The sequence below is a fragment of the Thermobia domestica genome, chromosome 3, assembly GCF_964235325.1.
Source record: "Thermobia domestica chromosome 3, izTheDome1.hap1.1, whole genome shotgun sequence".
In the NCBI taxonomy this organism is placed as follows: domain Eukaryota; kingdom Metazoa; phylum Arthropoda; class Insecta; order Zygentoma; family Lepismatidae; genus Thermobia; species Thermobia domestica.
This window is the reverse complement of record NC_137456.1, coordinates 313,602,702-313,628,297: the sequence shown is the minus strand read 5'-3', so window position 1 is coordinate 313,628,297 and position 25,596 is coordinate 313,602,702. Positions and strand designations below refer to the sequence as shown.

At 37.8% G+C, this 25,596-nt stretch overlaps 1 protein-coding gene across 1 annotated transcript; it reads right to left on the bottom strand.

Annotated features, from left to right (window-relative positions):
• Positions 1 to 340: 340 nt before the first annotated feature.
• On the bottom strand, positions 341 to 25,269 carry LOC145681835 (protein THEM6-like). The gene is made up of 2 exons (XM_081753444.1): positions 25,068 to 25,269; positions 341 to 665 (listed from the first exon to the last, which is right to left on the bottom strand). Exons 1-2 carry the CDS (start codon positions 25,134 to 25,136, stop codon positions 351 to 353), a joined length of 384 nt encoding a protein of 127 aa, XP_081609570.1. The 5' UTR covers positions 25,137 to 25,269; the 3' UTR covers positions 341 to 350.
• Positions 25,270 to 25,596: the final 327 nt, after the last annotated feature.

Below are 25,596 nucleotides of genomic sequence, written 5' to 3'. Positions count from 1 at the left end.
AGCAAATAGAAGGAAAAAAGAAAAAAAAGTATAACAATAACTATATATATGTCTGTTAAAAGAATTTAAACTTTTTCATAACAATGACTATATATATGTCTGTATTTTCATTTATTGTCGATAGAGTCTGAAGAAGGATATGTTAGATATCCGAAACCGTTACAAATTATAATTTAAAATAAAGTGGGTTTTAAGCTTTGGTAAGTGTTTCTTTTGTTAATTTAAATTATGTTATATTAGCAAAAACTGTTTCATGTCAACTAAATAAAAAAAAAAGAACTTTATTGTTTTGTAAAATAATACACACATACACACAATAATTTCCTATTCATACGTTAAATTATTTCCCACTACAACCTCTCCTCTTCTCTTTTTTCTTCCAAAGACTCGGTCACAGTGTATGCGAAATTGTACACTCCCTGAAGAAGTTTAATGGTGCTGTTTCTCAACCTCCAGCTGGAAACCTCGTTGCTTTCAATCCATTTTTGCAATAATGCAGGCATCGGAGGACTTTCAATTCTGCTACCTGTAGCACTGTACACAATGTCTGTGATGTTACTGTTTAACACAGTGAATTTTTGTATTCCAATTGCTAACACTTCTTCATTCTTCCAAGATAAAAACCTTTCTTGGATATAAAAGAATTTTTCGTCCCAGTAAATTAGCTGAAAAAAAAATAATAAAATAAAATGTGTAGCAGTTATATTTTATTAATCGTATTTTAACGATTTATCATCATTAATATTATTATACACCAAGGTGACCAGAATTCTTACTTGCAAAAACGGGACGCATACGAATCAGCTACGGGGGTGGTAGTGTAAATATTTGATTTCCAGATTGCATTTTGGGACTCAGCAGTGTTTTCAATTTACAAAATACACAAGTAAGAGTGATAACACAGCGTTTCTAACTTAAGTACTATCCAACAATACTTTTAACTACTAATAAACTACTTACCTCATTATTGAATATGTTATTCTATACTATATCATTACTTTCACTACATCGTCTATAGCGTAATTTTCACTGGCATTTTTGGGAGAATGGATCTTCTTTAAAAGTTCTTTCTTTGTTTGCACTTAACAATTTGTAGAAATGGGTACAAGACTGATCAAAATTAATCTTACTGGTCAGCACAGCTTCCAAAGTATCTGTAAACAATTGGGTTTTTATCACTTATCCACAAAGCATTCATGTGCGAGAATACACGTTCAGTTGGAGTATTAGTCCCGGGTAAACAGAGAAGGAAGTTTTAGAAGATTTGAGTACGGTACGTTATATGAACAGAAATGGGAAAATACTTCTACCCAGCAGCTGTCAGGAGATACTTTATTTGAGTTCCACTTAAATGAACCTTTCCAATGAGTGTTGGTACGGAAGAGTGTAGAGTTTGTATTGACCATTTATGTTTTGAATATTAATTACGGGACACCTGGGTCATTTTTGCTTTAAAACGGGACATTTAGGCGTCCCGTTTGAGAATCAGAAAAAAGCGGGACAATGATTGAAAAAAAGGGACTGTCCCGCCTAAAACGGGACTTCTGGTCACCTTGTTATACACTTGATTTCCAATATTGTAAAACGTAAGATATACATTAATATGCCGCTTTTACACTTTTCAAGGGACCAGAAAATCTTCAACTACTAGTATCATCAGCAGAAAATCTTCAACTACTAGTATCATCAGCAGTATAGACTATACTGCTGATGATACTAGTAGTTGAAGATTTTCTGGTCCCTTGAAAAGTTCCTTCTATAGCACAGCCAACAAGAGATGGTCTCTGACGTTTCTTACCACATGCGGTGGGACATTGCAGTCCCTACTTTGATACCAGTGTTACCAACCACGATCACTCTGTCTTATACCATTAATTAAATTGCCACTACAGTTACACCGAAAAAAACCTTGACACGCGAGTAGTGGTAATGCCACTGCGAGCTGTCAGAGACGTTCTGTTACTGGACGCACTTTACGACACAAAAATTGCATGTATCTAACACACACACACACACACACACCCACTCACACACACACACACACACACACACACACATATATATATATATATATATATATATATATATATATATATATATATATATATATATATATATATATATATATATATATATATATATATATATAAGTGCTATTGCCTAGCATGCACATAAAATACCTAGGAAATGAACGGAAACAAAAGTAGAATTGACATAGGGGAAAGTATGCAGAAGAAGAAAGGAAGATCTTTAGGGAGAAGCCTGAGTTGAAGAGAATAGAAAAAGTGACAGAGCGGGAATCGAAGTACGTTTGTGAAGGTAGCATAAAATTAAAAAAAAAGTGCTCGTGAAGCAAGGAAAGGTCATTGAGAATGCTTGCGTAAAATACTTAAAAAAAAAAAAACAATTCTTCACGAAATGTAGCAAAAGCAAACTTTTTCACCATAAATGGTATGCGTAAAAAATAATCTACAATCAAAAGTGGAGAATCATATACAGTAAGCCTAGACGAGGCTAGAAAATAGCATCTCCACCATGAGTACGGTGAGAGTTGGAGAGACAACAGAGTTGTTTTTGACGGGCGAATGTAGAATCTCCAGTTCAAACCAAAGGTCATCAGTTTGAAGTTTTGTAAATTAGGCTGAGAAGACTGCGAACTAACATCGGGACGGTATATTCTCTTGGGATTTTTGAGCTGCAAGCAACAGGGTTCCTACTAGAAAGGAAATGAAAATTTTTGACAAAATTCTTTAAGTAAAGATTTGGTTCACTTTTCTGACAGTCTCAAGCCTTGTTTAAGTGTGAGGGAAGCTACTTAACACGATGAAAAAAGTTCAATTATAGGTTGTAAACATCCCGGTGCAAATATAAAACGGGCGCATTCCCTCCCTTTTTTGGGGGGATAGCGAGTAAATTTCCAAGGCACATTGTTTTCGCATTCTTGAAAATTTCTACACAGCTGTTTTATGCTTTGATAAGGTCTCTTCTTCCTAACTGCATCTAAATATTCTATCCTTGGTCTTCTTCCTGGTTTTCCTTCTGCCCTTCCCTCTATCAACACAGTGATCCAATCGGAGTGTCGAATAAGATGGCCAAGCATGCTGTTTCTTCTTTTTCCTATTATCTTCATGATCCGTCGTCCTTCATTAGCTTCTTTAATACGTCTTCATTCCTTTTCCTTTCGGTCCATGATATGCAGAGCACCTGCGCCAACACCACATTTCAAATGCTTCCAGCTTGGATATTTAAGCTTTCTTCAATGTCCACGTCTTTGATCCGTACAGCGCCACGCTCCATACCAGGGTCTTAATAAATCGTTTACGAACATCCAAATACACATTTCTTGATGTTATCAGTCCTCTTTTCCTACTGATTGTTTCTTTAGCCTGCGTTATCCTTGAACTTACGTCTTTTTCACTTTTTCCGTCTGAGGATATTAGACTTATTAAATAGGAGAACGTCTTAGCGTCTTTGATTTTCTCCCCATCTAGCCATACATTTGCCCCTTCCTGTCCTGCTCTTTTGTACTTTATTACTTAGGTTTTCTTCTTATTTATCTTTATTTTGCATGTTTTTTTCAATTAGTCATTTAAATTTGAGAGTCTTAAGTAAGAAGTTCTATAGTACCTACCATGTGTCCACTCAGGTGAGATTTTAAGTTTTTCCGTAAAGTAAAAAAAAGTAAGAAGATTCAAGGTAATCTGATTATACAGCATCATTGAATCGCTCGTGCTGCTATCTGGAAAGTGTTGTCCTAAATTGAAGATATTTCACTTTATTTCGTGCTAATAGATGTAGATCTATAATTATTTAATTGAGCCTGTCTATGTGCTTGTTGCCTTAAGGTTGGTGTAAAGAGACAAGTTTTGTCGATAGCTGTCACTACACTCTTCGTATCTCTCGCATGTATTTTTTTACCTTTCAGGAAAATTTACAATTTCTCTTACAAATTTCAACCTAGAGACTTCAAACTTTTAGAGAATGAACTCCGTAACCTATCAAAGGGAAAAATCCGTGCCGATTTTTTATTTAGAATTTTCTTTATTGTTGAAACAGTTCCATTGTTAAAGGTTTGGATATCCATTTCAACAATTAGCCATTTCAACAATGAAGAAATCTCTAAATAAAAAATAGGCACGGATTATTGCCTTTGATAGATTATGAAGTTCATTTTTTTTTTTAAATTGAAGTCTGTAGGTTGAAATTTGTAAGAGAAACACTGTTCAACAACGAAAATGTAAATTGAACAAAATCAGCTAATTCTTATTGATTTTGTGGTGCTCATCACGAATTTGAAAGTTATTTTCGAATATTAGCTCTACTTTTCGTTTTACAGGCATGCCTAATAATAACGCTTTAAAAATAAATATATTCGCTTCGTTTGGGGTAAAATGTTACACTGATCCGGCAACACTGGAAAAACTATATGAACGCTTGGTTTCATTGTATTCCTTATCTCAGTAGTGTTCTGCTATTGTTAGAAAAGACAGGTTTAGTGCAGTTATCAGCGTTTTGGGTGTGACGTTTGAGTAGTGCAGGACATAAAAATACAACTACAAGTACGCAAAAATACTGGTATTTCGAATGTATATTTTTAAATAGTTGTCGGAACTATTTCAAGTGACATTTTGAGGATTTCAATAAACAAAAATGCCGCGAAATTGTGTAAACAGTGCGGATAACTTTTGCTACGTGTGTGGGGAAGTGACATTTTCCTCACAAAAGCAGACTATAACACCACTAATAAGAAAAGCCTATCAATATTACTTTGGTTGTAAAATTGGAGACCAAGATAAATCTTGGGCACCCCACATTGTGTGCAACACTTGTGCCAGCAATCTAAGAAATTGGATTAATGGGAAGGGGCGCTCAATGCCTTTTGCAGTGCCCATGATTTGGAGGGAGCCAAGCGACCACATCAGAGGCTGTTATTTTTGTATGGTTCCTTCCGTCAAGAAGGGAATTTCCACGAAGAAGAAGCGGGCCTTGATCTATCCTTACATTCCTTCTGCAATGCGCCCTGTTCCACATGGAGAAGAACTACCTGTTCCTGACCCACCTAAAGAATACGATCTTTTTTCTGATGATGATCAAGAAGTTGAAGCTCCTGAATCAAGTACTTCGAAGGACCCTACGTTTGTTGTAGAAGAACCTCCATGTGAACCACATAGACTTACTCAAGAGGAACTAAGTGATCTAATCAGAGACTTGGACCTCTCGAAAAGCAAAGCCGAAATTTTAGCGTCACGCTTAAAGCAATGAAATTTATTGCAGGAAAAAGGAAATATTTCAGTGTATCGGAATAGGGAGAAGATGTTCACTTCATTTTTTACTATGGAAGACACACTCGTGGCATGTACACATTAAATGGTCTCATGAGGGCACTTAAAATTAATTACGAACCTACGGAGTGGAGGCTCTTTATAGATTCGACCAAGGTGAGTTTAAAGGCAGTGCTTTTACATATTGGAAATGAACTTCCTTCAATTCCTGTAGGTTACGCAGTTCATATGAAGGAATCTTATGAAAACTTGAAACGTTTACTTCAAGCCATTAAATATTACGATTTTCAGTTTCTCATTTGTGGTGACCTTATAAAGTAATAGCACTGTTGCTAGGTATGCAGTTAGGGTATACAAAGTATTGTTGCTTTATATGTGAATGGGACAGTAGAGATCGTGGATCTCATTACCGCAAAAGTGATTGGAGTACCAGAGAAACTCTTCAGCCGGGAGTGAAAAATGTGTAGCATGAACCACTGGTGGATCGTAACCGAATTTTGCTTCTCCCTCTACATATTAAATTAGGTCTTATGAAAAGTTTTGTTAAGAGCATGAACCAAGAGGATGAGGCCTATAAGTACCTAAGAGGACAATTCCCTCGATTAAGTGATGCCAAAGTTAAAGAGGGTGTTTTCATAGGGCCACAGATTAGGCAACTATTCAAAGATCACAAGTTCGACGAAATTCTCCAAGGTGAGGAGAAAGCTGCGTGGGAAAGCTTGAAGAGTGTTTGTTCACAGTTCTTGGGAAGACACCGAGCAACAAATTACAAACAACTGGTAGCAAAGTTGTTACTGTGCTACGAAAATCTTGGTTGCAATATGTCTCTGAAATTCCACTTTCTTCATTCACATCTAGACTTCCTTCCCGAAGATTGTGGAGCAGTAAGTGACGAACATGGTGAGCGTTTCCATTAGGATATTGCAGCCATGGAGAAGAGATATGAGGGAAAGTGGAATTCTAACATATTGGCCGACTACTGTTGGACTATTGCAAGCGATGCTCCAGATGTAACCTACAAAAGGCAAGTCAAGCGAAGACGCTCAAAATAAAATAAACATAATCCTGTACAAGGGATCACTTGAAACTTTTGTCTACATTGCAGTGTAGTTCTTGCACAAAAAGGTATTTGCACATATTTTTCATGTTTTGATGTTAATACTGATTTTTATTACGGAATTGTTAATGTTTAACTTGACCACGGTTACTTTATTTTCTGTATCGCTGTGAAACTGGTGATTCCATGTCAGAAGGGCCCGGACAAAAGGGCGAGGACAGAAAGGCCCGAGTCAAAACGGCCCCGCGTCAAAAGGGCCCGGGTCAAAAGGGCCCCGCGTCAAAAGGGCCCCGGTCAAAAAGCCCTGCGTCAAAAGGGCCTTGGTCAAAAGGGCCCCGCGTCAAAAGGGCCCAGGTCAAAAGGGCTCCGCGTCAAAAGGGCCCGGGTCAAAAGGGCCCCGCGTCAAAACGGCCCCGCGTCAAAAGGGCCCAGGTCAAAAGGGCCCCGCGTCAAAAGGGCCCGGGTCAAAAAGGCCCCGCGTCAAAAGGGCCCCGCGTCAAAAGGGCCCGGGTCAAAAGGGCCCGTGTCAAAAGGGCCCCGGTCAAAAGGGCCCGTGTCAAAAGGGCCTTGCGTCAAAACTGCCCGGGACAAAAGGGACCTGCGATAAAAGGGCCCGGGTCAAAAGGGCACCGCAACAAAAGGGCCTGAGTCTAAAGGGCCTCTCTCTCAAAACGGCCCCGCGAGAAAAGGGCCCGAGTCAAAAGAGCCTCATGTCAAAAGGGTCCCGCGAAAAAGGGCTTGAGTGGAAAGAGCCCGGGTAGAAATAGTTCCACGGCCAGAAAGCCTGAAATCAAAACAGAAGTGGAAATCAAAGATGCACGAGTGGATAGTGCCACCTTAGTAAGTAGAAGTGATTGTCTAATAGAAGGGAGAATATCAGTGGTTATTAGAGACAAAAAGGAAACTTGAATGGTGATCTTAATTTTGTTTGGTTGCTGTTTGTTCTGCAACAATCCCTATCGCTTAAGTCGTTTCTCGATGAAAGTTTGCTTTCAACCGCGTCTCTCTGAGTTTGTAGACGTGGAAGACCCGGGTTCGATTCCCGGCGGGATCTCATGTGGTTCGAATTCCACGTTAATCAGTAGGTCCACATCTCATACAGCCTCGCTGCTGAAAGGGATGCTAAAGTGAAAATCATATCATATCATATCTCTAAGTTTGTATTCTCGAGACCTAGCCCAATCAGACTATCTATTAATGACTGTTCCCTTAGTTCTAAAATTCAATTTCTGCCCCTGAATCAAAGTAGAAAAATACGTATTATATGAATAATATTATCTTGAAAACGTTTCTTTAATTTTGGTGTAAGAACATACATGTGGATCTCCATACAGGGTTAGTCAAAAGTATTGGGACAGAACAATAATAACGACACGCGTGGACGGGGGAAAATCAAATGTTGCAATTGGTGTTATTGCAAAAACTGCATTGGCTTGGAGTGTGGTCACCGTGGAAGCCATTTTGAATTACACTATATTGCGGATCGTCAATTTTTTAATGGAAAAGGCTATGATCTTACACTTCAGTTTAGGCTTTATATTTCCACAAATGTGAAGGTGAACTCATTTTTGACACATTACCATTTGTTTATGAGACAGGGTGACATATGTATCTAATAGAAAAAAAAGTATCATGACAGGGCAGTAACAAAGAGACAAATGGACAAAGGAAAAGTAAATGTTACAGGTTGGTATTGGTGTTAAAACTGCGTTAAATGATCATGGCACCCAACTTGAATTCCGCATATTATATACCATAAAATATTTTCAAATAGACAAAGGTACTTGTGTCACATAAATTTAGGCTAGAATCTGGCTACAAACGATAATCTGAATTAGGGATGCGCACGAGACAAGATTTGAGGCTGTCTCGTCTCAAAAATGTACTGTAAATGTGATGTCTCGACTCGAAAAATGTGCATTTTTCTATTGGAAGAGCTGTCTCGACTCGAATATTCTCAGAAAAATTCTGTCTCGACTCGTCTCTTGCGCATTCCTTACTGAGTCGACTTTTGACCGATCTCTATTCATTTACGCGATAGTGTGTGCTAAGTTTGACATTTGTTTCTAGTAGAAGAAAGTATTTAGACAGGTAACTAATAAATAGTACTTCATTGTGTTCTTAAAGTTTCTGTTCGTTTGCTTACGTTTGTAAAATATTGAGAAGTTACCACGTATGTATAACATATTTTAATAGTAAGTATATTTGTGATTAATTGTTACTTTACGACTATAAAGCAATAGAATGCTTTAATGTGCAGTTTCGAATATTTGGTAGAGCTCAACAACGTCGTTCAAATAGTAGTGGGTGATAACGATGTTTCTTCTGGTCAGTGTGTTGTACCATGCAGAGTTAATACGGGAAGGATATAATGGTAGAATTGCTAGAAAGAAACCATGTATACCCAAATTAAGAAATATAAGATACTTAAATTTTCTAGAGCTTTTGAAAATAAACTCAAAAACTGGTGGGAATGTTTTTATCGGCGAATTTAAGTTAAACCTGCATGAATATGATGGTAGAATAATAGTGTTTCGACAAGTAAATACAGAAATAAATGTCAAGAACTTCCAGCCTGCTTTAAAATACAGAAGAAATATATATCTTAACGTTCTTAGAAGGACTTCTAATTTTATCAAGATATTGATCCCAAACAAAGTATATGTTGTAAAGAAAAGATTGCTTTAAAACTGCCCAAAAGTTTGCTAAACCCCACCACACAGTACCGGCTTTAATCCCATTGAGAATCTTTGGAGCGAATTGCAACGTAAGGTCAATATATACGAGTTACGGTGAAAGAAGGTTTGAGAAAAGCATTACATACAGATTGGAACAATATTTCCCCACACTACACCAAGAAAATTGTAACAACGATGCAGAAATGCTTAAGGAAAGTTATAAATCATTGTGTGTTTGCTATTAAATACTAACTGTATTAACTTGGAGGAATAAAATAATTTTAGAGGACATTTTATAGTAGTTTTTTAATAATATCTGAATATTTATGTGATCAACAGTGTCCACATCCCCATTCAATGTAGTTTTTGCAACAACACACACTTGCAACATTTGCTTTTCCTCCGCCACATTATTATTTTATTGTCCTGATACTTTTGTCTACTACACACTAATGTCAAACATAGCACACTTTCCTCGTAAAAGAATGAGGATTGGTAAAGAATGAATCATATTCTCGTTTGTAGGAAAATTCAATCCTAAATTGATGTGCTAAACATACTCCTTTCCATTTAAAAATATTATGTGATATCCAATATGGCGAATCTAGGATGGCTGTCATTATGTCCACGCCCTCACTCAGTGTAGTTTTCGCATCAACCTGCAACCTTTTACTTTTCTACGTCTACGTGTCTCTTTGCCTGTCCAGATACTTTGGTCTACTAGATACAAATGTCAAACGTAGCACCCTATCTCGCAAACGAATGAAGATAGATTTTAAAAAATGAGTTCTTCTTCTCATCTGTGGGAACATTCTAGCCTAAATCGATGTGTCAAACCCACCTCTTTCCATTCAAAAGATATTGAGTGATATCAAATATCGCAGAATCCACCATCTGCAATATTTACTTTACCTCCGTCCAAGCGTATCGTTATTACTGGCCTGTCGTAACATTTTTACTAACCCTATATTTTTTCCACATGTATGTTCTTTCAACACAAATAAACAGGTAAGTCCACGTAATATTTTTCATCTAATAAGTATTTTTATACTTCTGAAGTTTTGCAGGCTATATCTCAGATTTCTTGACATGGGGCCTTTTTGTTAGGGGGCCCTTTTGACCAGGGTCCTTTTGACTCAGGCCCTTATGACTGGAGCCCTTTTGACTAAGGCCTTTCTGTCCTCGCCCTTTTGTTCGGGCCCTTCTGACGTGACACCGGTTATAGGATAGGAAGAGATCATATACAGAGGTACAACAGTTATTTAATGCTACATTTTCCGACCATAACCCAATTTCGAAGTCAACTGCCTAAGAGACCATTAAATGTTTTGCAGAACCGCATGCGATCAGGGAGACCGAAACAATGTAGCAATTTGGCAGTTTCTTTTAATTTACAATCTTTTGTGGAAATTCCGCATTCATTGATAACCAGAGTTGCTAACAAGCTTGGTGTTTCCCAGAGTTCAGCGCAATGAATTTTTGTACACTATGCTCTTTATGTAAAGTCATTCTGAAGTATGATTAGTACCATACTAAAGAGTTCGATTAACATATGTTAATTGCAGTAGTCAAACCTTTAGTATGACGCTAATCATACGTCAAAACGACTCTGCATAAGGCGGTATAAATTGAAACCCTAGGAGAATGCGTTTAGTGCATGAAATAACGGAAGACGACTTTGATCACCGCATTGAGTTTTGCGAAGTAATGATATGAAATATCGATGACAGCAATATTGTCGTAAATGACATGGTATTCTCTGGTAACTTTCAGACTGTCAGTTTAACGTCTCACATTATGCTCTTTAGGATGACGATGATTAAAGCAAGTGAATGATGATGAAAGAACGGGTGAAATCAAAAGGAAACGAGTGTACCCCGGGAAAACTCACCTATACAATATTGTCCACCACAACCTTACTTGGTCGGGAATCGAACCAGTAGTCCTACACACCAGAGCTAAGCGTTCTACCACTGAACCACCGTGCCCCTCCCTCCGGTATTCTTTGATGAAGTGATATTTACCTTATATGGTCTGGTGAACCGAAAAAATTATCACTATTGGAGCGATGAAAACCCACATTGATGGGATGTTATTTCGAAGAACAGAAGTGCAGAAGCTACTGACAGAAATAAACTACATTCTTAATTAGAAATATTAAGAATGATATAAGAGATATGTTAAATTAAAAGTAGGAATGCAAAATATTTTTTGAATACGAACTGTGGTTTAATTAGGAATACAGCTGGTAAATAATAATATTGGACTACAAAGGTATTCAGAAGTCCTGCTAGAGAAAATATAAATATATTGAGATTATTATTATTATTATTATTATTATCGAATTGAAAATTCAATGGTGTATCTAAAATCAGGTAAAAGATCAGAAAAAGTACGTGTAGCCAACAATCGGTAAGAAATGTGTGAAGTATTAAGGGCTTGCATTGAGGGTGCCAGGTAAACATGATTGGGAGCCACTGATATACGATATTGCATTGAAGACGACCCCTTCTGTACACGTCGTTCTTTGTCTAGGCCTTACTGACATGGAATCAAATAAAAAATAATGAAACAAGAAGTATATTATAAACAAAAAACTATTATATATATTTTCTCCACTAAATCTCATCAAATTATATATATAGATATATATAATATTAACAACTTGACTTCGGTGAACATTACATTATTCTTATTATATATTAACTGTGCTAACCTAACACGAAGCCTTATAATAAGGATTTAAAAACAGCTGAAAGACAAATGACAAAAATTACAAACAAATAGCATTTGTTTGTATTTTCTGTTGCATCTGATCAGATTTTATACGTAAATAATTATTTTACATTACAGTATATTTTTTGAACAACTCTACTTTGATTAACATTACACTATGATCATTATATTTTAGAAGTACCAATCTTGCATAAAGCCTTACAGTAAGATAAAAAGAGTGAAAAAAGACATTACTAACAAAAAGTATTTTTGAGATAAACATATTACATTTATTATATTTGAAAAGTACTTACTTAACATGAATCCTTAGAAAAAATCTTCATATCTTGTCGATTAAATTTGGTCTAAAAGGGCCAGTGTCACTTGTTGGCAAAAAAAATGAGATGTTCGTCAAATTTTAACGCGTATAAATGGATATTTTCTTTTGCAAGAAAAGCAAATGTTAATATGAATAGTATATATACTCCAAACTACTTCGTGTTGCCATTAGCCCTTTTAGTCCCAAGTCGCAGATATATAAAGTATGTGAACTTACATTGAAAAATTCTGGCTACTTTAATGTTTTGAAATTTTTCCAACTTATATTGGACATAAGTTTATTATCATTTTTGCTTAACTTTCCAAATGCCAAATACGATTGACATTTGTCTCAAACTGCTTGCGTGGATTGCAAATTAAAATTGTGAACCAAGCCACGAAGATATTTCTCTAAAGGTCTTTGAGTATACTCCTGTACAATAGTACGTACTCGACTTGCAGTTACTCTGTATTTTTTTCTGCCGGTGGTCAATACTTGTCTAGCAACTTCTATTAATTTGATCAACAGAGTGCTCCTTTAACCGTGTATATTCGTCGATAACCGTTTACGATAAGATAAAATTCGTTGCGCCATATAATTTTATGATAAAATTACGCGCATCTCTTTACTTTATTTCATAGTTGTATCATATTCACTTTTTAATATTCGGCGACAGTTGTCATCGAAATTCATACAGTTATACGCAAAATAATAATAATAATAATAATAATAATAATAATAATAATATAATAAATAAATAATAATAATAATAATAATAATAACAATATCAATTACATAAACAATACCTTCGAATAAAGAAAAAATAACTGTCACGCTGGGATTCGAACCCGAGTCACTGAAATGGCAGTTCTCTGCTTTCACACTTGATACAAAGATAAGAAAATAAACTAGTAGCTATGTTACATAAACATAGCACACACTATTTCTACACGTGTTGATGCAATTCAAAGAATGCGAAAATAATGTCTGCCGGCTTTTCTTCTTTAGAAATTAGAAGTCAAGGTGAGGAAGAATTGCAGTAATATAAATCGGGACCAGTTAAAAACAATGAGGTAGCCTCATCTTGAAGAACGCTTCGCGATATTTTCCTCATTGACGAAGGTCTATATCACTTGTTTTTGAGTTAAAGAAGGAAACCTCGAGTAAGTCACTGTGACATTCATAAGGAACACATCCTTATACGAGTATTAGTACGGGTATTTTGTGTATAGTCTTACATGCAATGCTTTTAACTAGCTAATAGTTTAGGCGGAAGATGAAGTGACGAGGTGGGTAAGTTTTTAACGCATTGAACTTATATTCGGCGGACCCGCGTTCAAATCCCGGTCATTTTCTAACTTTTTCAAATGTTTCAATTTCAATTTCAATACATGCTCAGTGTGACAACCAAGATTTTCTCTCCTCCAGAAAGAAAAAAAAATATTGGAATGAGGAGAATTGGAGAAGGTCTCTCAATGAAGGCAATCATTTACTAACTTATTTCCAGCAGTTGTTCTAGATTTGATATTTTCGTCTACTTTCAAGCATTTTCTGATTTATGTGTGATCAGTGTTTTTATTTCTTTGAATATACAGTATATAGTGAAATAATACATTACATACACAACAATATTGAGATTAACATATGATGTTCATTGGACAACACGCTCTAAACCAGAGAGGTTCATCTCAGAATGGAGAAATGTTTCGTGCGTCATCTACTCACAATTTTACTTGCATAAAGACTGGATTCAGTGCTACCAACTTTTGTCTGTGCCGAGAAAAGTTACGTGTAAATTGGGTTGCATCTGTCCAGGCGTTCTATCAACTGCAAATTACCTGGACCCCAAGTTATGGAATTAGAGCACTTAGGGTGGAGAGACTTTTGTTGTTGGGTGTACATAGATTTTCCTAACACAAGTAACACAATCTGATATTGATCTAAAATATTCCAAGTATTTTTCCTCTTTCTCTTTCTTTCCTTCTTTCCTTTTATTTCTTACTCCCGAATTTTGCGCCACCTTACTTCGGCAGCCAGGGTCGTTGCCCCGCTCACCCGCACCATGACACGGCACTGATTAATACCTACCTGCAACACTTTTCTCTGTTCACATGAATCGTAACTGGGCTGTTGTAATAACTTTGACTAACACTGTATACAGATATACATGTACGTTCTTTCAACACAGAGCAGGTGGTGTCCACTGAATACTTTTAATCTAATAAAACGCTATATCTCAGGCTTTTTTGATGTGAGGCCCTTTGATCGCGGGGTCCTTTTGACTCGGGGCCCCTTTTGGCTCAGGGCCTTTTTGACTCGCGCCCTTTTGCCGGGGACCCTTTTGACCCGGCATCTTTGGACGCAGGGCCCTTTTGACTCGGGCCCTTATGACCGGGGCCCTTTTGACGCGGGGCCCTTTTGACTCGGGCCCTTATGACCGGGGCCCTTTTGATGCGGGGCCGGTTTGACTCGGACCCTTATAACCGGGCCCTTTTGACGCGGGGCCCTTTTGACTCGGGCCCTTTTGTCTCGGGCCCTTATGACCGGGGCCCTTTTGACTCGGGCCCTTATGACCGGGGCCCTTTTGACGCGGGGCCCTTTTGACTCGGGCCCTTTTGTCGCGGGGCCCTTTTGACGCGGGGCCCTTTTGACGTGGGGCCCTTATGACCGGGGCCCTTTTGACCTGGGCCCTTTTGACGCGGGGCCCTTTTGACGTGGGGCCCTTTTGACTCGGGCCCTTATGACCGGGGCCCTTTTGACGCGGGGCCGTTTTGACTCGGGCCTTTTTGTCCTCGCCCTTTTGTCCGGGCCCTTCTGACGTGACACCGAAACTGGTATTTGCGCAATTTTGAAAAAGGAAGTACAAGGGTATAGAAAGCTATAGGTTAGGATACTTCTTAACTCCCCAGCTTATCACATCACAGTGAAATAGATAAAAAAAAAGTGAAATGTAGGTTTTTACAAGGATTTTGCTAAAATGTTCTATAAATATTAATACATTTGTATATATACAGCTACTGTTGTACAAGGGCGTTTTTTTTCACAACCTGAGCTAAGAAAATTCTTCTATTATCATTTCCTTTCACATTATGCTTAAATGAATGTAAAAATCGCAATTTCAAAGAATTTACATACTTTCGATCAAAAATTGTTGAACAGTGAAATCGTGAATTTTCGTGAAAGGTAAAAGAATACACGGGAGAGATACAGACTGTAGTGCCATCTATCGGAAAAACTTGTTTCTTTAAATCAACCTTAAGTTTGAAATACCAATACATTGAAAAACTAACGTTGTCAACGACCTGTGAGAAGAATGCGTTAGATTGTAGTTTTTTCTTTTACTTTTGTATCTACTTGTAGATACTTGATTTTATTTTCCATCTCTTGTGGTTCCAAAAAACGAATTACGCTGCATGAACTGTGATTTTATCCAGTTGAATTAATATTAGTACGTGGCTGCTAATATCCATTAAAATGTGAAACCAAAGACTACACAGCATGACTTGGTTATCCACAGAAGATGTAATAAAAAATACGGTTTTGAGGCGTCTAATGCTCAATAGAGTTAAACCCCATATTCTTAATTGTTACTATATTTTTTTTGTCTTATTTCTTACATGAAGTTTTCTTCACTTTTGATCACATAATTAAATTTGTGCTGTATCTAAAATGTCATGGATTCATTTTCCTTGTAAATTGCTTTTTTCTCATGAAAATCAGCTGTATTTCTGGGATGAGGATCATATTTTTGTTCTGTTGTATGGGAAAGCAAAGTATCATATCTGCAAGAAGTTTGTATAACATTCGGTAGATGTCACTAGATGTAGATAGCTGTTTATGACACTCGAACCACGTAACATTTTACTCCGATTTTTTTTTTTTTTTTTTGCGGAGGTTATATACATCTTTATTTAAAAAATGTCCTGAGTGACTGATTGATTCAAAAAAAAAAGTCTTGAGTGACTGATTGATCCACCAGGCCAAGCCGCTTAAGTTAGAAACTTCAAATTTGGATAGTGCATAGTATTTGTTACGTGATTTGCCTCCAAGGAAGGATTTTTGGAAATTCGGCGATGAAGGGGGGAATAGGAGTGACAATTAATATATTGAAATTTCCATATTTGGGAATCTCTTAAGGTTAGAAACATAAAATTTGGTATATGCACTTCTCATGGAAAATAATTAGACAGCTAGACAGCCGTTTTAGCGTTTTTTAAATTGTATCGGGAGAAAGAAAAAAGAATGAGATTACAACTGTTATATATATATATATATCCTATACAAGAGAATAAAAGAGGTGAGAAGAAACTCTCCTGGGGGTTGCGACTATAATCGGATGTCCATATTTCCTAATCCGTTATGATGAGAGACATAAAAATTGACATTTGGACTTTTCACCTATATTAATACAATAAAATAATATGTATATATGTATCTGTCTGTCTGTCATAAGTTTTACACATAGAAAGGAAGGATCTAGCACTACCAAATTTTGTAACCAATTAGATTTTCTCCTCCTCTATTCCTGAACGAAGCCTCTTTCTCGGCTGATCCTTTAATAATGATTATGGTAGTGATGCCAACTAGAAACACTATATAATATCCCTTCACGAGAGACAGAAATTCCCATTCTGCTTTTGAATTTCCCACGCTATACTAATTACAAAAAAACTTATAAAATATGAAACCAGAAACGTTTTTCATTATATGAAGAAATGATCCGTAAATTCCAGTCTTCTGCGTTTACCGAATAGTTTATGAATAATTCTTTTCCTTAATTGAAAGAGGTAATTGAAAATATAAACGAAAAATGTACATTTTGTTGTCATAGTATTTCTGTCACGCTTTTGTACCGTAACTTTCTGCTGGACGTAACGAAACTAGACAAGCTTCATTTTTCAGTTACTTCGCGTGAAATGATTTGGAAGTTGTCCATCTCTTTGATATTTTGCTGTCTTCTTAATATTTTGCTCTCTCTTTTTTTTTTTTTTAATACCAGAATAGTACAATTTATGTTCCTTGTTTTTCTTGACAAGTCACTGTATAATTCACTTCTATTCCACAATAGCGTGTATTTTCCAGTAAAAATATACAATTAATACTGATATTATGTTCATTGAAGATCATTAGTCTGTTTCCCTCTTCATTGAGATTTTTGTTGGTATTAATCAGTGTTGGGCAAAATCAATTGAAATCAATTGCAATTGATCAATCAATTGAAAGTAATTCCTCTGAAAATCAATTGCAATTGATTTCAATTTGTAATTGACAATTAATTTCAATTGCAATTGAATTCAATCATAAAATTTGCAATTAAATTTTCGTCAATTGTTAATTGTTAATTGGTCACCAGGCAATTGAAACTTTTAATTGTTAATTGTCAATTGCAAAGGGTGCAATTGAAACATTCAATTGTTAACTGCAATTGACAATTGAAACTTGTAATTGTTAATTGTAATTGTTAATTGCAATTGAAATCAGCAATTAAAACTGAAGATAAGAAGATATGTGTATATTGTATTGTTCACTTGTTACTGTTTTACATATTTCAAATAAGGTACTTATAAGAAATGCTGGATACCTACCATCCCTTTCCCCCCTGGGAAGAAAGCCGTGAAACTAAGTATTTTTTAAATATATTATGTTTATGGTTCTATCCCCCTCGAAAGAACTCTATATGCCCGTCATGCATACAATAGGAATGAGCACGAGCGAGTTCGAGCGAGTTTTCTTTAAAACTCGACTCGACTCGAAGCAGACATCTTTGAGTTCGACTCGAGATCTCGGCTCGAAAAATTTCCCCCAACTCGACTCGAATTCGGATCGAGTTTCCAGTCGAGTCGAGCCAATTCGAGCTAAGTCCTTTGTGTAGTTGCAAGTACTACTATCTTCAAGTATCCTACATAGACAATATAATTATCAATGATACTACTACTACTATTATAACTAATTATTATTATAACACCGTGTACCTGTATAAACATGGAATATAGGCGGTTTGTATCGGAATACTAAAAATTAGTTAACTGTCGATCTCGGTAGTCAAGAAATCTTCAGGAGGCAAGGACATCGGTCACCAGGTTCTTGGTTTGAGTTCAGGAGGAGCAAGTATTCGGGCTCGAGCCAAAAATTGTTAGAAGTTATGGGACTCCAGCCAAACATGTTTAAAACTGTTCGACCCGGGTTTAGGGTTGTCAACGACTCAAGCGGCTCGCTCACAGCTCATTCACTTATCGAGCCGAACCGAGAAGTGAGCCGAGCCAACAGCTTATCCAACCGAGCCAGCTCGAGCCGAAGGCTCACACGAGCCGAACCGAACCGAGCTGATTGCTTACCCCAACCGAGCCGGTTCAAGCCATTGGCTCAATTGAGCCCAGTCGATGGGTAATCCCAACCAAGCCAGCTCAAGCTGTACGCTCAGTTGAACCGAGCCGAGCCGGTTGACATCATTATTCCGGTTGGGCTTCTACTTTGGCTAAAAAATTGGACCGTGCAGTTCTCAGCCTTGATGGTAAGAACTACAAAAAGTGATATGAAATCTTTAGTTTTACGTCCCACGCTTATGCCGGTTAGGCTAAAGGAGACGGTGATGATGGGAAATGAATGACATGAAGAAAGTGGGAGGAAACGGGAGAACCCCGAGAAAATCCACGAGCACGGTATTTGTCCACCACAAAGTCCAAACTGCGCGAGCTGGGATCGAACCAGGGACCTCAAGCACCGGAGGTGAACGCTCTACCACTGACCCACCGCGCCCCCTGGTAAGAACTACAGTATATACTTATATTGGTGCTCACGGTATAATTAACTTGTTCCACCACCAACGAATTTCGAGGTACTTTGTTTTGCATCTTTTGTGCGTGTTTTGTGTCGCTTTGTGCGCCTATTCCCACATTTTGTGCATCACCGGAAGTGGGTCAAAATGGTCCTACAAATATGGTGGAACAAATTATTGCTCTTCCGCCACCAATGAATTTCGAGGTCGTTTCCTTCACATCGTTTTGTGCCGTTTTGTGCGTCTACTTCCGTTTTGTGCGTCATGGGAAGTGGGTCAAAATGGGCTTCCAAGATGGGACGAAAATAACCAAGAGTTCCGCTACTATCGAATTTCGAGGTCGTTAATTTCACACCGCGTACCTTTTGTGTGCCTATTTCGACGTTTTGTGCGTCACTGGAAGATGGTCAAAATGGGCCTCGAAGGTGGGATGAAAATGACCCACTTCTCCGCCACTAAAGAATTTCGAGGTCCTTCATTTTGCATCGACTACTTTATTTTCGTGCTGTTTCGTGCCCCCATTTCCACGTTTCGTGTGTCACCAGAAGTGGGTCAAAATAGGCTTCCAAGATGGGACGAAAATGACCCACTGTTCCGCCACTATCAAATTTCGAAGTCATTAATTTCACATCACGTACCCTTTTGTGCGCGTATTTCGACGTTTTGTGCGTCACTGGAAGACGGTCAAAATGGGCCTCGAATGTGGGACGAAAATGACCCACTGCTCCGCCACTACCAAATTTTGTGGTCCTTCCTTTCGCATCGACTAGTGAATGTTTCGTGCCGTTTCGTGCCCTTATTTCCACGTTTTGCGCGTCACCAGAAGTGTGTCAAAATGGGCCTCTAAAGTGTGACCAAAATGACCCATTGTTCCGACACTATCGAATTTCTAGGTCGTTTCTTTTGCATCGTTTAGTGCCTATTTTTTAAAAAAAGTTTTATGTACCTACTTCCTCGTCTTGTGTGTCAGTGAGTTAAACAGGCCTTTAAAATGGGAGTTAAATGGCTCACTGTTCCGCCACTATCGAATTTCGGGGTCCGTTCTTTCGCATCGTTTAGTGTCTGTTTTGTACGTTTTGTGCGTCACCAGAAGTGTGTCAAAATGGGCTTCCAAAGTGTGACGAAAATGACCCACTTCTCCGTCACTACCGAATATCGTGGTCCTTCCTTTCGCATCGACTAGTGAATGTTTTGTTACGTTTTGTGCCCCTATTTCCACGTTTTGTTCGTCACCAGAAGTGTGTCAAGATGAGCCTCCAAGGTGTGACGAAAATGACCCACTGTTCCGACACTATCGAATTTCTAGATCGTTACTTTCGCATCGTTTAGTGCCTTTTTTTTTAAGTTTTCTGCGCCTATTTCTTGTCTTATGCATCACCCGAGGTGAGTTAAACGGGGCTTTAAAGTGGGAGTTAAATGACCCACTGTTCCGACACTATCGAATTTGGAGATCGTTTCTTTCGCATCGTATAATGCCTGCTTTGTACTGTTTTGTGCTCCTATTTCCACTTTAGTGCGACAACGAAAATGGGTCAAAATGGCCTACAAGTATAGCGGAATAACTTAATGCTGTTCCGTCACCATCGAATGTCGAGGTCGTTTTCTTCACATTTTTTATGCATGATTTGTGTCGCTTTGTGCATCATGGGAGAGGGTCAAAATGGACCTTGAAAGTGGAATGGATATGTCTTTTTCTGCCATATTTGTAGCTCGTCTTTGACCCACTTTCGTTGGCCTACAAAACGTGAAAATATGCGCAGAAACGGTAAAAACATGCACTAAACAATGCGAAAAAGCGACCTTGAAATTTGATACTGGTGGGAGAGTGGATCACTTTTCTTCCCACATTGAATGCCCATTTCGACCCACTACCATTGATTCACAAAACGTGGAAATAGGCTTACAAAACGGCAAGATGATGTGAAGGAAACGACCTCGAAATCGTTCCTGACGGAACAGCATTAACTTGTTCCGCCATATTTGTAGGATAACATTGACCCATTTCCGGTGACGCAGAAAACGAGGAAATAGGCGCACAAAACGACACAAAATATTTCCATGTAATTAAGCTAAATTTCCATTTAAGTTTGTAAGCTTAATTATATGGAAAATTTTATACATTTTTCCTTTACGTTGGTCTACTTTACGTTGATTTGGAACTTTTAAATTTTATTCAGTTTTCCACTGAAAAGTATCTATAATTCAACAAGGAAATAATTATTAATTATAATTATTATCTATATAATTGAATTCATTGTAATGTGTTCCATAACAAACACTTTACCATTTCGTACTAGCTGTTATGCCCGTTCTTCGCATGGATCAGATAAAATATCAATGTAAACGAACTGAACAACGGGAGAACAATTAAGAAACATTTCTAAAATTGGATATATTTTGTGTGAATATATATCCAACAACGTGCATCTGTTTTCATTGGGAAGGCCGATGGTGGCTGAATTTGAACGTATACACTATCGGGGGTGTCACTATAGGTCTGAGCAACCCCAATAAATATGGATTCGACACAAATTCTACTACTTTTACATGTCCCGGTGAAAAACCCCTCAGACCCCCTAGGTTCGTATTGTGAAAAAAATTCCTCTGGCCCCACTAACCCCCAACCAATACCGCGAAAACTATGAATGTGACACTAACATCTGCCATTTTCTACTACTTTTTACATATGCCGGTAAAAGTCCCTATAATCCTCTGGTTCCAATTTAAAAAAAATGCCCCTGGCCCACAGCCGATGGGGGCTGTATTTGGAAGTCAACGCCTGTGGAAGTATCACCATTCATCTCAGCGACAGCGAAAACTATGGATTTGACACTAATATCGGTCACTTTCCATTATTTTTACGTCTCGCAATTCCCCACCCCCGGTGACTCCCGGCCTGCATTCAATGGTGGCTAAATTTGAAAATCATCGCTAATAAAAGTATCACCATTGATCTCAGCCACCGCCAAAACTACGGATTTGACATCGGTCATTGTGGATTATTTTTACATGTCTCGTGATCCCCTTTATAATGCCCCCGTTTCTTAGCTGATGGGGGCTAAATATGAAAGTAAACGCGGTCTTGAGTTTCACCATTGAGCTCAGCTATCCCGAAAACTATGGATTTGACATTAATATCGGTCATTTTCGATTATTTTTACATGTCTCGGAATTTCCCCCTCTGGTGACCCAAGGCCCGCATACAACGGTGGATGAATTTGAAAGTCATCGCTAATGCTAGTGTCGCCATTGATATCAGCAACCGCGAAAACTATGGATTTGACACTAATATTGGTCATTTTGGATTACTTTTACGTTTCGGTATCCCCCCCCCCGTTGACCCACGGCCCGCAGCCGAATACGGTGAATTTGGAAGTTAATGCGATCGGAGTTCCACCATTGATCTCAGCGACCGCGAAAACTATGAAATCGACACTGATATTGTTCTACTTTTACATGTCCCGTTAAACGCCCCCCTGAGACCCCCTGGTTCGAATTTTGTTGAAAACGCTTTGCCTTGGTGTGGGACCTAGACCAAGGTATCTTTGACCAAAATTTGGTAACTCTCGGTCGACTTTTCTGGTCCCCAGGCCGGTCCCGGTAAACGTCCCCTGGAGACCCCCTAGTAAGGAATTTAAAAAAAGTCTTCGTCTTGGTCTAGGGCCTAGACCAAGCTACCCGTGACCAAATTATGAAAAGTTTCGGTCCACTCGTCTCGTCCCCAGGCCGCACAAAGATAGACAGACAGACACACGAACAAACTCTATTTTATTTATATTAGAAAGGTCAGATCCGCCGTTATTGTATTAGTGCGGTGCTTGAGCGATTGATCATAGAAATTCAAACTCCGATGAGTGATTCATAGGCTTGTTTTATTACAAGTTTAAACTCTTTAGTCAGTAGAGAGGAGGGCGTGAATCATGGGTCAGAGTTGATGACAATGGGTTTTGGTGGGTCTGTGGATCACAGTGGGTAAGAGTGGTTTATGGTGTGTGGTGGGTCAGAGTGGGTCACGGTGGGTCGTGGGTCACGATGGGTAGTGAGTTAATTGGTCGTGGCTAAAGTTTTCATTGCCCCACGCCCTCTCTGAACTACAGTGTTGAAAATTAATCAGTGAAAATCAATTGCAATTGATCAATCAATTGAAAGTAATTGCTGTGGAAATCAATTGCAATTGAATCAATTGCCAATTAATTTCAATTGCAATTGAATTACAGAATTCAATTGCAATTACTTTCCACTGCAATTACTTTCAATCAATTGATCAATTGCAATTGATTCTCCTTTTTCAATGGCCAACTGCAATTAACAATTAACCATTACTTATTTCAATTGTTAATTGCAATTAACAATTAAATTTACAGATTAATAGTTAATTGTTAATTCAATTGAAATTTGCCCAACACTGGTATTAATGAAGTAAATATATAACAAATCCCAAATATGATGCGAATTTCTACGAAAATTCCCTTTATCCCTATTCGAGAAATTAATGTTTAAAAATCCCACAAAAAGGGAGTTTTTTCACGCGTTGGCATCACTGATGAGGGATGAAAATGTATGCGTGTTTCTGGTAACGCCATACATGTATGCAACCCCAATTACTACATGAATGGGCGGGCTTATATAACAGCAAGGATAAATACTGGGAAAAGGAGTGTGGACTTTTTCTTATCTCTTTTAGTCTATGTTCTGAATTAAGAGTCGGCAACGACGGGTCCTTACTGTTTTTATTCATTTTATGAACTAGGACTCGTCAATGACGGGTGCTTCCAGTTAGTCTAAAGTAATCAAGCATGCTTCAGGGTTTGATCTAAAATGGAAGAAAAAGGATCGGCCAGTTCACTAAGATGACACGAGACGTTCGAATTTCGTGAGTGACTTCGAGTTCAGACGAATATTACATGAAAATTCGTCCTCACACTATTGTCCTCACACTATTGTAGAAGGCAGAGGGCACACTATTGTCCTCAATAACACATCGGGAGATTTACTAGTTGTCTATATATTTTGCTTCTGTGGTTAGCTATTATCGATAACAGTAAAACAAGAAAATGAAATGAAATCTTTGAGTTTTACGTCCCACGGTTATGCCGGTTAGGCTAAAGGAGACGGTGATGATGAGTGATGAATGAAATGGTGGAATGAAGAAAGTAACGGGAGAACTCCGAGAAAACCCACGCACACGGTGTTTGTCCACCACAAAGTTCACTTGGCGGGGGCTGGGATCGAACCCAGGACCCCAAGCACCAGAGGTGAACGCTCTACCACTGACAGTAAAACAAGATCACCTACAAATGTTACAATACAGATATGAAGGTTTAACGTGTGTACCAGATGCCATTAGGTATATTTTATCCATAATTTTATATTTTTTATTCTAAAATTTTGCAAGACACTTAAAATCCCGTAACAATTACCTCAGAAAGAACGTTAAAAATTTGAAGTACATAAATTTACGTCTATATAGATTACTTACATTCTCTGATGCACATTTTCAGTGTAAATGCTTTTATGCAATCTTCTGCACAAGTTATGAATACAAAATAGTTCAGTTCTAAGTTAAAAAATCAATTTATGATTTTAGAGAGAATTATAATTTCCGTCCATGTACCAAAAACCGACCAAGTTTTCTTCTTATGGTACTACTGGCGCTAGAAGGACCTGAATCTTCTAATTATTGGCTGTCAGCGTGATCCGTTCAGTTAGTTTCGTTGTCCCCGCTTCAGTGCTGGCACCTTAATGTAAGCAGAAGGTCCATTGTTTAGGCCTATACTAAATATGAAAAATTAAGTGCGAAGGAGCGCAAAATTTTCTTGAGCCCAGGGGAGCAAAATACCTAAATACGGGCCTGGCTCCAGACACATACGTAGGAATTTGTTTCGGGGGTGAAAAAGTTTTCGGGGGGGGGGTCCAAATTCAATATGAGGGTAAATTATATGAAAATTTGTAAAATAATTATTAAAATTAGGTTAAATTTACAGAAAAGTCAGGATTTCTTGGAGGTCCGGATCTCAGAAGCCACCTCTTGCGTACGTCCCTATTTGGCTCAATTGATACTTGAAATATTATGCATTCTTTGGTATTCAACTATTAACACACTACAGGGGCATAATAGTTGTAGAATACTTACTTCTGGAAAGAGGGGTATGTCCCTATATATAGACAAATTTAACTAGTTTTACCATATTACATTATATTCTTCCGATCCTTGTTAATAAAAAGTAGTACACATACGTACCTTTGATTTTATTTTGTAAAAACTGAAAGGTGTAATTCCTTTTAAAATTATGAAATTTGCTGCAACCATTCTGTAATTCTGCCATGTCTTAAAGTTGAGGGAGGTAAGATTCGTGCTTATTAAACAGTGAGCTCTTGAGAAATCTAAATCTCTAGCGTATCTGTCAACTGTTACTTGTCCTGTAACTAAGCTTACGTCACTTGTGCTGCTGAAGCCTAGACGAGAAAGAAGAAAAAGAAATTATTATTCACTTTTCAGTTCCTAATTATATTTATTATTCTAGTTATCCAAGTTTCAATATAAAAAGAGTTTTTTAACTGTGTCCCAAAACAACTGAAAAGTGTTTGGAGAAGAAAAACACATGTGTTAATAATCAAGAAAGTGATCAACTTTATCTCAGTACTATTTAACTGAATACAAGAGTTTAAGTGTTTATACCATTTTTCAGACGCATTTTGCAGTTAACCCTTTGCGTACCACCGACATTCATGTTTATCTCATAAAATACTCCGTTGCAGAACACCAGTAA

Bases quoted from the DNA above. Each gene is read 5' to 3' on its own strand.
- LOC145681835 (XM_081753444.1), bottom strand. From the start codon at position 25,136: ATGGTTGCAGCAAATTTCATAATTTTAAAAGGAATTACACCTTTCAGT. The intron at 666-25,067 runs GTACGTATGTGT...TTTTTTTTTCAG, and splicing joins TTTACAAAATAAAATCAAAG to CTAATTTACTGGGACGAAAA.